Genomic DNA, 12,953 nt, shown 5'->3' on the forward strand with positions numbered 1-12,953 from the left:
GGGGGGGGTATGAGGGAGGTGGGGAGTTATATTGTAAAAATTTTAAAAATTTTCAATAAAAAAAAAAAGAAAGAGAAAGAGAAAGAACACTCATCAACAATCCATTGCTGCACGTCAAGTGTCAATTTGCCTTTCCACAGTTATGTAATAACTCTCTTGGCTGCTGCCAATATACAAATAATTAATCATTCTTAGTTCTTTGATTGATTTGTTTATTTGTTACTTTGTTATATACCAGTGGCGAACCTTTTAGAGACCGAGTGCCCAAACTGCAACCCAAAACCCACTTATGCATAGTTGGGTGCTGGGTGGGTGTGGCCCATTGGATGGGTGTGGCCCATTGGGTGGGTGTGGCCCATTGGGTGGGTGTGGCCCATTGGGTGGGCGTGGCTGCGGTGGTAATGGCAGACTGCGTGGGACTAAAAAGTTCAATCAATCAATTCCAACTTTGCAAGATTTTTTTTCCCCGCGAGAAGTTGAAATGGACTGATTGATTGAACCTTTTTTTTTTTTTGCACTTGGTGGCGGAGGCCTAAAATGAAAAGGTTTTATAAAACCAGCTAAAGGCCTAGGACTGGGGCGACAGCGCATGTGCTCACAGAGAGGGCTCTGAGTGCCGCCTCTGGCACCTGTGCCATAGGTTCACCACCACTGTTATATACCATTTCAGTCTCATGACTCTAAACATCATATAAGAACATCTTATTCAGTTTAAAATATCAAGGAACATAAATCCACTCTAATTTCTAGCAGTTCTTACTGTACAATCCTGAAAGTTCTGCACAAGAACCAGGTGGTAACTGTCTACTAAAAGGGCAAGATGGATAAACCTTCTTGCTTCCAGAGGATGGAGAAGGAAGGGTACAGCAGAGAAAACAACCCATCTACCACTGGATCTCCTACATCAGAACTGGTAGCTTGTTTCCCCTGCAGGCTCATATCAGATTTCACTTTCCCTTAGAGCAGAAGGTCTCGTAGATATCTGGGTCAAAATTCATGTAGGTAAGTTGTATAAGATTCCACAAGCTTGAGATGTCATATAGAAGAACATCTTTGATAAGGACAAACATGCTAACATCATCCTGCCAATCCTGTACATTTCAGATCAAGATGTTTTAAACAGAGGAATTTTCATAGTGCATTCCAATATTGAGAGGGAGGGAGAGAGGGAGGGAGAGAGAGAGAGAGAGAGGGAGAGAGAGAGAGAGAGAGAGAGGGAGAGAGAGAGAGAGAGAGAGAGAGAGAGAGAATAAACATCTGAGATTGGCATGCATAGTTAGGGACTAAAGGAAAACTTGCAATGTTTCAATATTGCATTGAACTGACAGAATAATCTTTGTTATACTCCTTTCCTTTCTGCACTAGTGTAGAGCATCCAATAAATGAAGGCTGATGTGTGCATTATGAAACAATCAGCAATATTTGAATTACTACAAACTTACAACTGGAAGCATTATTTTAGTAGGCGACAGGTCTACTGTGTAGTTCAAATAACAGATGCTCAAAGATTCCACTGACTCTGCTTTTCTAAAGGGAACACCTTGGTTTGCAGTTCTGAGACTAATGCATGCATCATAAGATGTATTTGTAGGCTTACACTCCTCGGCAAACTGCAGAAAGAGACCAAAAATGTTCTCAAAAAGAACATTTATATGCTAATAAATAATCTGAAACTGATATACAAATAGGAGTAATGGATTATTTGAGAAAATCTGTCATGGACTGGGAATAGACTGATAAATTAATCTTTAATTCAAAATCTGTTTTAAACAATCATTTGGATATGCAATCAGTGATAAAGAAATTACATACCCAAGATGTAATTCAGGTTTTGAACCTGTATATAACATGTCATAGTTGATGCTGTTCATGTATGAATGAATGTATGGGATTTTTTTTTTAGAATATGGCATTTTAATGTACTTGTTTCACATATAATGAATTGCCATAATCTTTCTGATATTTTGTATTTCATGTTCTTTCTAACATACATAGGTGTAAAACAATAGATCAACTTTTTGCTAGTCAGCTAACTAAGGTATGTAGGAAGCACATCACAATAGTAATGGATGACTTTAATTACCCTGAATCAACTGGGAGACAAACTCTGCACCAAGTGGAAGATCAAACAGATTTCTTGTAAACCTAGCAGACAACCTTGTCTCCCAAAAAGTAGAGAAGGGAACTAGGAGATTAGCCATTTTGGATATAATTCTCACTAACAGAGATGAAATGATAGAAGGTGTTGAAGCCACAGGAACCTTGGAAGGAAGTGATCATGCAATATTGGAATTCAACATTATGGAAGCACAAGCAATAGAACACAGTCAAACTAGAGTCTTGGACTTTAAGAGAGCTAATTTCAATAAATTTAGAGAGGGCATGGGAAGGATTTCATTGATGACAATCCTCAAGGGGAAAACAACTCAAGAAGCTTGGGAAATTTTGAAAAGTGAGATAATAAAAGTCCAGGCTAGCACAATACCAACAAAGAGGAAAAATAACAGCTCTCAAAAGAAACCAGCATGGCTGCATAAAGACCTCTCTGGTAAATTAAAAGATAAAAAGGACAAGTATAGAAAGTGGAAAGAGGGGCATATAACTAAGTCAGAATATTAGCAAATAGCCCGAGCCTGCAAAGATGAAGTGAGGAAAGCTAAGGCTCAAAATGAACTAAGGTTTGTGACCAAAGTCAAAAACAACAAAAAAAAACCAAACCCCTTCTTTCAACATGTAAAAAACAAGAAAAAAGTGAAGGAAATTATTGATCCATTAGTGGGTGAAAGTGGCAAGAAGGTGACAAGCAACAGGGAGAAAGCATAACTATTTAACTCGTTTTTTGCATCTGACTTTACACAAAGGGAAAAAACAGACCAACCTACCAAAAATAGTGCCATAAAAAACAGAATAGAAACGCAAGTTAAGATAGGCAAGAAAATGGTAAGTGAGCACCTGTCCAGCCTAGATGAGTTCAAATCACCATGACCAGATGGATTACATCCCAGGTTCTCAAGGAACTACCAGATGTGATCTCAGAACCACTGAACTATATTTTTCAAAGATCCTGGAGCACTGGGGAACTACCGGAGGACTGGAAAAGAGCTGATGTAGTTCCCATCTTCAAAAAAGGAAAAAAAAATGGACCCAGGAAATTACAAACCTATCAGCCTAACCTCAATACCTGGGAAGATTCTGGAAAAGATAATCAAACAATGAATCAGTGAACACCTAGAGGCAAACCAAGTCATTACTAAAAGCCAACATGGGTTTGTCAAAAACAGATCATGCCAGACAAATCTTATTGCATTCTTTGACCAAGTGACAAAATTAGTGGATCAGAGGAATGCTGTGAATATAATTTATTTGGACTTCAGTAAGGCATTTGATAAAGTAGATCACAACCTACTACTTGATAAGATAGAAAAATGTGGGTTAGACAGCATCACCACCAGATGGATCCATAGCTGGCTGACCGGCCGTACTCAGCATGTGGTCCTCAATGGAACCACATCTACATGGAGGGAAGTGTGTAGTGGGGTGCCCCAGGGCTCTCTTCTGGGCCCAGTGCTCTTCAACATCTTCATCAACGATTTGGACAAGGGAATAGATGGGGAACTCATCAAATTTGCAGATGACACCAAGCTGGCAGGAATAGCCAACACTCCAGAAGGCAGGCTTAAGATACAGGAGGATCTGGACAGACTTGAACACTAGGCACTATCTAACAAAATGAAATTCAATGGTGAAAAAGTAAGGTTATACATTTAGGCAAGAAAAACCAAATATACAGGTATAGTATAGGGGGTACCTTGCTCAATAGTAGTAACTGTGAGAGGAACCTCGGAGTCCTAGTGGAAAATCACTTAAATATGAGCCAGCAGTGTGCTGCAGCAGCCAAAAAGGCCAACACAGTGCTAGGCTGCATTAACAGAGGGATAGAATCAAGATCACGTGAAGTATTAATACCACTTTACAATGCCTTGGTAAGGCCCCACTTGGAATACTGCATCCAGTTTTGGTCATCACGATGTAAAAAAGATGTTGAGACTCTAGAAAGAGTACAGAGAAGAGCAACAAAGATGATTAGGGGACTGGAGGCTAAAGCATATAAGGAACGACTGCTGGAATTGGGTATGTCTAGTTTAATGAAGAGAAGGACGAGGGGGGACATGATAGCAGTGTTCCAATATCTCAGGGGCTGCCACAAAGAAGAGGGAGTCAAGCTATTTTCCAAGGCGCCTGAAGGCAGGACAAGAAGCAACGGATGGAAACTAATCAAGGAGAGAAGCAACCTAGAACTAAGGAGAAATTTCCTGACAGTTAGAACAATTAACCAGTGGAACAACCTGCCTCCAGAAGCGGTGAATGCTCCAACACTGGAAGTTTTTAAGAAGAGACTGGACAGCTATTTGTCTGAAATGGTATAGGGTTTCCTGCCTGAGCAGGGTGTTGGACTAGATGACCTCCAAGGTCCCTTCCAACTTTATTATTATTATTATTATTATTATTATTATTATTATTATTATTATTATTATTATTATTATTATTATTATTATTATTATTATTATCTTTTTTCTCCATCTGTCTGTGACAATATCACTTTTTAAAGACTGACACCACAAGAAATCCAAGCAATTTTTTTTTGTTTTGAAATGAATCGTGAAGTTAGGAGAGCAGTTTTCATCCAATTATAGGAAGTACATGAAGAAAAATTTCCAAAGGCATTGCAATTACACCAGTATGAATGTAATAATTCATATTATCCAGCAGTAGTATCAAATAATTTTACATATTGATTTAAAAAGTCATCACGATTGTAACATTTACAGATATCAAATAACAATTGTGTCATTGCTTCATTGTGCAATTAATATTGAGATAGCTATCAAGATTCTTTATTTTTCCTAACAAAAATAATGTGTGTCAGATAGATTACTGGTAATTACAGGTAATATATTTTTATGGTTTTACTTTATTATCCAACCAGAAAGCTGGAAATCATAAATTTCTCTACATAAACTAAAACTATGTTAATAGATATCAGTAAATTCTCCATTTATGGAGTATATATGTAACAAAAATATAGTACATATTTGCATGCTCATGTATACATCAAAAATTGGAATATAAGATGTCACTTTTAATCAAGTAGAATATCTTCAACTAGAAAAGCTCAAGATAAGGTTCCTTGAATGTAGCCTACTAGATCGTTCTTGATCATTTAGTATCTATTGTGAATACTGTACATACTAAACCTATGTAAATGAGTATATCTTAACATTATCCAATTTGGCTGTTAAAATAGTATTCCAAATTAGTTTCAGAATCTGTTTCATTATGAATACTGATTATGCTGAAGATATCAGCACAATGCAAAGATATCAGGAGAGCTAGGGTTTAAGTCATCAGGCTAGAAACCAGGAGCTGTAAATTCTAGTCCCACCTTTGGCATAAACTGGATAACTCTGAGGTTGTCACATTCTCTAGGAAGCAGGCAATGACAAACCACTTTTGAAAAACTTTGTCAAGAGTCAACATGGCAGTCACCAGGAGTCAATGCTGAGTGAAAGGAATGTGTGTGTGTATTTGCGTATGTGTGTAAGAGAGACAGAGAGAGGAAGGGAGAGGGAGAGAGAGGGACAGAAATGCCCCCCCCTCCAACAATGGAGCTATCTAATCAAATATCTGGTTCTATGAGATCCCCAGGTCTGGTCCCACAACCAGATCTTGAGGGCATTTTGGAATATCAAAAGGGATAGGACCAATCAAATTTTGGGAGGAAGGATAAGGCAGGTGTCGCAGCAGAGAAGGCACATCTCCTGGAACCCACCAAATGTAGATCCCTCTTCTCTGCAAGATGGAGTAACCTGATATAAGTGGAGAAAAGCAGTTGCTCAGATAGCCTGGTCCCATGCCATGAAAGGTCTTAAAGGTTAAAATTAGCATCTTCAATTGGACCCAGAAGCAAACTGGCAACCAAGGCAGCTCACAGAGCAGAGGTGCAATGTGTGCTGTTCTAGGCATAGACATAACTGCCTGGGCCTCTGCATTCTGTATTACCTGAAGCTTCCAGGCTCTCTTCAAGGGCAGCGTCATGTACAGCATATTGCAGTAGCCCAATCTGGAGAGGCAAGGGTATGAATTCCTTGTTGAGCCAGGAAAGGGCACAACTAGTGCACAAGATGAAGCTATTATGAGGCCCTCCTAACCACAAGTGCCATTTTATATTGGAAAAGTGAAAATGTTTTAACTGACAAGCAAGAGTTGTACGCTTTACCTTTACCTATATGGTTTTTGTAAAATATGCCTGAATATAAGTTGCATAAACATCAGAATGCTATTCTTTTCATGTCTTACTTGTTCTCATCTTCTCAAGACCATTTAATTATCCACAGGAGATAAGAATTTGCTCTTGTGTTTTTATTTAGCTTGTCTCTCTGCTCTGGGTAATGGTAACCATAAAATGCTACTGAATAAAGGAAAGGGAATATTCTTAGGAGTTTCTATTTCCTTGTTGCTGAAAGAGATAGTCCCAGAATTAAACTGGTTCTCTTCCAATCTATCTTATGCCAGAATCTTATTTGCTTTTTCTGCCCTTTATTTTGCATGTGCATCTCTGTGTATTAAATCCTTTTAGCAAGTCCTTAGAAATGTTTCTCAATGTTCACATTTTTTTTCAATCCAAAAGGTTTAAAGATTCTTTGGTATTAGTAGAAGTAATGTGATTGAATCCTCACAAACCTCATCATTTTTTCATTCTGTTGCTTTCCCTGGGCCATATTTTAATATTTTTTATGAGAGAGAAAATAGTTTTCTCATAGATCTTAATGTATGAAATGGATGATGTATTAAATAATCTAAGTCTCAATAAAGACTATCTAAAATGCCTAGATAAATAACAGACTTTCTAAACCAGACTTGAAACTGAAATGATATAGCTAATTACAAGTCCCAAAGCTATTTTGCTGCACTCTGATGTTGCAGAAGATGCTGTCTTGCAGCCAATACTGAAATAAGATTCAGTTGGCTTTTATATGTGGGGTGGAAGAAAGTGTCATCTTATCTTTGTTTCAGGAGACATTGTCTTGGCTTGTGCTGTCTGACTGCAATAAGGGATATTTTCTTTACTGGTTGTACAGTACTTTTCCTGATCATCTTTGGAGTGATCCCAGCTACCAGGAACAATTTTGCTTGCCCTTTTTATGCTCCCATGCTTGGGTTATTATATTTAGTTGTTGGAGGAAGCTGTTCAGGTTTTCAATGTCTCTTGATTGACTTAATCAGTAGACCAATAATAGAAGTCATTGTTTTTTGATCAATACAATTTATAAAATTTATATTTGTATTTCTTTGAATTTTCTTTGTGACTTAACACAAAAAGAAATTCTATTGATCCACTGTAGCTTTTTGTTGATCAGGTAAGAATAACTAAGTTCTCTCATCTGTTGTCACCTGGCCTAATCTATATAGAGTTCAAAATTAAGCAGAGTTTGGCTGTGTGTGTGTGTGTGTGTGTGTGTGTGTGTGTGATTAGCTAGGAGACCATAAAATAATTTGTGCATTTTAGGCAACACTGGGAAATTTAAAAAATTCTAAAGAAGACAATAATATGAATTAATTTAAGAAGTCTACAGTTAGTCCTTGACCTATGACTTTAATGTAGCCTGCATGTTATGATCATAAGTTATGATAGTCATAAAGTGACTGACCCAACTTTATTTTTATAGTAACCCTTAAGTGAATCACCATGGTTGTTAAGTGTTAAGCATACCCAGAGTTTGCTATGGGGCATATCAAATAACCATAAATGCTGTAAATAACCATAAATGCAGTCTGGTTGCCAAGCACCTAAAATGTAACCATGGGGGAGGGATGGCCATTGAGATTTCAAAATTGGATCATAAGTACCTTATTAGGGGGTGTCCAACATAATTTAGAATTATCACTAAGTCATAGGTCATGAGTTGAAGACTAGCTGTATCCTACCGACTTCCCTTCAGTGTGGGCTTGTGCATAACCATCAGCTTAATAAAGAATTGGCGGGGGGGGGGGTGTTACAGATATTTGCTGGATGAAAATATGCTCAACAAGATACACAAACACAAATGAATAACACAATCATTTTTATTATATCTATCCTGATTAACAAGAGCATTTATGGTGAAGTTTTATACAGAATGATACATATGATTTGGCTACATATAATCATGGATCCTGACAGTCTCAAGGAATACAAACAATAGCTGATCAAAAGTAATTTTTTCTATATAATGTTTGTTTTGTTATTATAATACAAATCACATTAACAAACTGTTGTTATTTGGACAGAGGCCAGAATAAAGTTGATTGATTGATGTTGTTTGATAAAGTTGATTGATGTTTCTGATGGAAAGGAGTAAGAAGGGCCCATGCTTCTACTGTTTTGAAACAGGAGGACATTGAGTCTGATATTAAAGTTTATTGTGCTATTCATGAAACTGACTTATAGTTTGTACAACAATCATGTAGTATGTATAAATGTAAAAGAGGGAATTCTCAACAACTTCAGTGGCAGAAGGAAAATAATATGGATTTCACCTCTTCTCAGTTTTTGAATTTAATTCCTCTAGTCCTGTCCAATTCTGCATAAAATTTATAGTATTGTTTTTCATCATTTTAATTAAAAAACAGATGCCATATGCGCTTGCCAACATAGTCTTGCTATATTTCCTTGGAAACAGAATGTGAAGATGTCTCCTTTAGACACCACTTTTGGTTTCTCCCTTGTCCAGCTCGTTGCCCCACAAAGTTGTGGATTCCAATAGGAGTTACAGTAGAAGAGGAGCATGCAAGGGAGGAGGAAGCAAAAGATGTAGGAGCTATTGTCCCTATGTTATGCTATCTCTTTCTCTGTTGCTGCTCCCAAGAAATCTGCCACTTTAGCAACAACAGTGCAACTAGTGGCAACTTCCTCTTCCTCCTTTTTTCAATTAGATATTTGCAAAGCAAGGCAAGGAGGAGCTTGCCCAGCCATGATGGCTTCCCAGGTTCTAACTCTGACCATTTTCTTTCTCCAATCATTTTTATTCCATCCTATTTGTGAAGGAAAGAAGGGATAGAGGGAAAAAATTGTGTTCTTCTGATAGGAAGTGGTACAAGTGTTCCATTCATATGTGGATGGTGTCCCCCGAGTACAGAGAAATATATACTTCATAGTGAACTAGAAGGCAGGGGCTCAGGCCCTGATTATTTACCTTCCTCCAAATCACTACTAGAGTGAAAGATGACACAGCCTCAATGGGGAATCCATCCCCATTAAGACCTGGGGAGTTCTACATATGTCCCTTCGTCCCCTTCCTTTTTTATATTTTTCAGTGTTGTCTTTCAAGTTAAAGGTGGCTAATACATACAGATCCATACAAGTTACTTCTGGGTAGAAATAAGGCATAGCAACATGAGTTCTTTAAATTATACCCCCAAACATGATCTGCTGAATGATTTTTAATTATGCTCTATAGCCAATGGACCAAACAATAAATACTGTGCAATTTGCATCTTGTGTTATCAAACAGCAGCTTTTATTTCTCCTATTTCTACTACACTATTTTTAAAATTAGCCTTCTAGACTTAAACTTTAATGGGAGAAAATAATGCATTGTTTATAGTGATTAGCTTCCCAAATAAGTCATGAATAGACACATTTGTGTATTATCATTTCCAGGATGGAATGGGAAATCTCAGAGTCACCAAAAAAGGAATTCGACTTGAAGGGATATCTGAATTTCTACTTCCATTGTACGTGAAAGAAATCCATTCCCGAAAGGTAGGTTCCAACATCTGTTTTGCTAAAATCACCATTAAAAAAAAATGAAAGATTTTAGTTCAAAAGAATAAACTGATACACAGGCTAGTATTTACAACAAGATGTTTTTGAACAGGGGTTTATAAACTAATCTACCACAAAATTTAATTTTCATGTGACTGCCAATTCTTTAGACTATACCATCATCCTCAGGTCAATCATGTTTAGACAGAATTAGACTTATAGTCAGCACACAATGGAAATCATGGTTCTGGGAAAGTTGCTTTACAACATTTCTCACATGAGTGTTGATGCATTCATTCCCATGTTTCAAACATGTTTTTTAGAGTGATAAAGATGAAAAAATGAACAATGTAGATTCAATCCAGTTTGGAAACTTTCATTTCAAAATGTGGCTTCTTTCTTCTTTCCAATGGTGAAATACAATCTTTTTTCCTAGTTCAGAATTTCATATAAATCTAGTTTACAAATATCATTGAATATCAGTTCTGAAAAGCACAGAGAGTGAGGTCTGTTTGCTTGTAGGCTTCTAAAGGTATTCATTTATTTGATTTTACAGTTCTTATAACACAGATGCTGAAATACAGAAATACATAATTGACTTCTGTAAATCAGTATTCCCAAAAAAATGTTTTCTCTTTTTTTAAGATTGTAACTCAGCAGTAGATGAGATGTATATATAATTCAATAAGAGACTGATTCCAAAGCAACATTTTGCAGTCACAGAAAGTTGATATATTTGGAACATAGGATAGTCTTGTGGTGAAGCTTGTTTTATATTTAATTTTATTGTTATAGGATAATGGGAGTGCTTATATAAGCAAAAGCAGATATAAATGTTAATAATAGTAATGGTGATACTAGCACCCTAGCAAGGATCATTCTTCATACAAGAATAGCAGACAAATTTATTAGTATTCTTCCTTTATGAAAAAAATGAGTGCTAATTTCAGTGGTAAAAATTGGAACAATCTGAATATACAAGAGTTTAGCAGGCAAATCATTTTATCAATCATTATTTTAAAAAGATGAGTATATAATATGGACAACTGATCAAGACTAAACCATCTCTATGGATTGCAATTCATTTCCTTCCCAGGATGTATATCCTTGTAGTTACGGGCTCTGTGCCTTAATATCTGCTAGATGACTTGGATTTCAATTCACAACTTTTTCTATTGCTCACACTTTCTACAGATTATGCACAGTTACTTGTTGGTTTGTTGCAATTATATCTTGCCACAATCTGGACATGTACATGCTTTACAGTTAGAAAGCATTTAGAAAATTCTTTGTATGTTTTACTGCATGGTTAAAAAAGAAAGTTAACAAATAGTTGTGCTAACCAGGGCCTGGGGTTGAATCTGAGAAACTAGAACATGCCATAGAAACAAGATATCTGTGGCTCGTTCCCTGTGTGTGATCCACTTGTTGACTCTCACTGTATTTTCCTCTACCCATCACTACTGGAATTTTATAGCCTGCTCCCATCACTTTCAAGCTCTCCCACATTCATGGCCATGTATATACTGGCCTGTGGCATTTCAGCATTAGTTCTCAGTGTCAGGAGCTCTCCCTCATCTCCAACCCCATTCACATACAATCTATCCCATCCCAGACTAGGTTTCTCTCACTGACCATTTGGGAGGGGGGAGGCAGCAAGCATGCACACATTGTTATTGTTGGTCACACAGTCAGCTAGATGTTTAGACTGGATTTTTCATTTTTATTAATCTCTTGAGTCCTTCCTAAGAATCTGAGATAGGTAGATGTTGTTTGGTGATGTTAAAGATATATCACAAGATGTTAGCTGTTCCAAGTAATCTGCCTTTTGCAATTGACTGGTGATGATTTTGTCAGTGCTGATGGTATTCATGTGACGCTCCAGATGCTTGGGGATTGTACCCAAGGTGCCTATTACTATTGGTACTTTCCAGAGCACTTTAGCTTCTTCATTTTGTATGACTTTGGCTATTTTGTGATCCCACCAGTTCTTGCTTGCAGGCAAATGAGTTTCTTGCAGAACTTCCATTGCACCATTGTGGTTACTTTGCCATGCCATTGTAGTCAGTTTGCTCAATCTTCTTGCAGCAGCTAACTAGATGGCTCACTGTTTCTTCAGCTTCTTTGCAGTAGCAGGATTTGTTGTGTGTTGCTTTCTTCTCAGTTCTGGATGGTTTTGTTCTTAAGACTTGGTCTTATGCACCCAGATTTAGTTCCTCTGTATCATTCTTCAATTTTGCCGTTCTTAGCCATTGCCAGTTTTTGTAGTTATCTGCTTTGCCTGCTTTTTTTTAATGTACAGGTCATGTGATGCTTTACTTTGCCATGTCTCTTTTCTTTTCTTCATTTGACCTTTCTTATAGGCCAGTTTGGTCTCTCCAGGTCTCAATAAGCATTTGTGGTATAACAACTTCAGTGTGTCTTCTTCACTATTCTTCAATATTCATCCAATGCTCTTTTTTCTTCTTCAGTTGTCTGGTGTACTTGCAATATTCTACAGCCACCTATTTTTCCTTTTTATATAGAGTCAACATTGGTGCATGGCTCAAGGGCATGATTCATTGTCATTATTTTTCTGGTTTTCGTATCAGACCATTTCATTCTTTTTTTCTGGTTTTTCTATCAGACCTATTAGTTCTTCTTTAGTTCCTATCAGAACCTTTAGTTCTTCTTAATAGTCCACTATTCCAGTTGTGTATTTAATGACTGAGATTTCCCAAGTTGCCTTGATAGTATTTCCTTCACTGAATTTGGATTTTATGATCTTTTTCACTCTTATTTCTAACCTTCTTCTTGACTTTAGTGTGCTTGATGTTGTCAGCTTGAAGAATGCCAGGTATTTGTAGTGGTCTTCATCCAGACTCTTGATTTTATTTCCATAGGGCATTTTGGAATGTCTTCAGTTTTCTCTATTTGTCCCCTGTTGATGGTTAGGATGGCACCTTTCTCCAGTCCAAACTCCATTGCAGTGATTGTCATTCTTTGTATTTCTTGCTCAAGAAATATTTTATGTAATTTAATAATTTAATAAATAAAAATATTTATTAAATTATTTTCATAGAATGAATGTTGGGAAATGATGAACAATCTGAAATTTCATGATCTGTGAACTGAAAAAATGTGGGCACCCTTGTTTTAGATGGTTTTG

General features: G+C 36.9%; 1 protein-coding gene across 3 annotated transcripts in view; it reads left to right on the forward strand.

Annotated features, from left to right (window-relative positions):
* The window catches only part of SGCZ (sarcoglycan zeta), a 203,500-nt gene that overhangs the window by 73,263 nt on the left and 117,284 nt on the right, over positions 1-12,953 (forward strand). For 2 of the 3 annotated variants that reach the window (XM_015816799.1, XM_029284297.1), the window contains exon 2: positions 9,701-9,802. The exons of the other annotated variant lie outside the window; for it this stretch is intronic. In XM_015816799.1, coding sequence (XP_015672285.1) covers positions 9,701-9,802 — 102 coding nt within the window. The remainder of the gene's footprint in view (positions 1-9,700; positions 9,803-12,953) is intronic. 3 annotated transcript variants of the gene reach the window in all.

This window comes from Protobothrops mucrosquamatus, unplaced genomic scaffold, assembly GCF_001527695.2.
Source record: "Protobothrops mucrosquamatus isolate PMUCROS unplaced genomic scaffold, P.Mucros_1.0 scaffold500, whole genome shotgun sequence".
NCBI lineage: Eukaryota > Metazoa > Chordata > Lepidosauria > Squamata > Viperidae > Protobothrops > Protobothrops mucrosquamatus.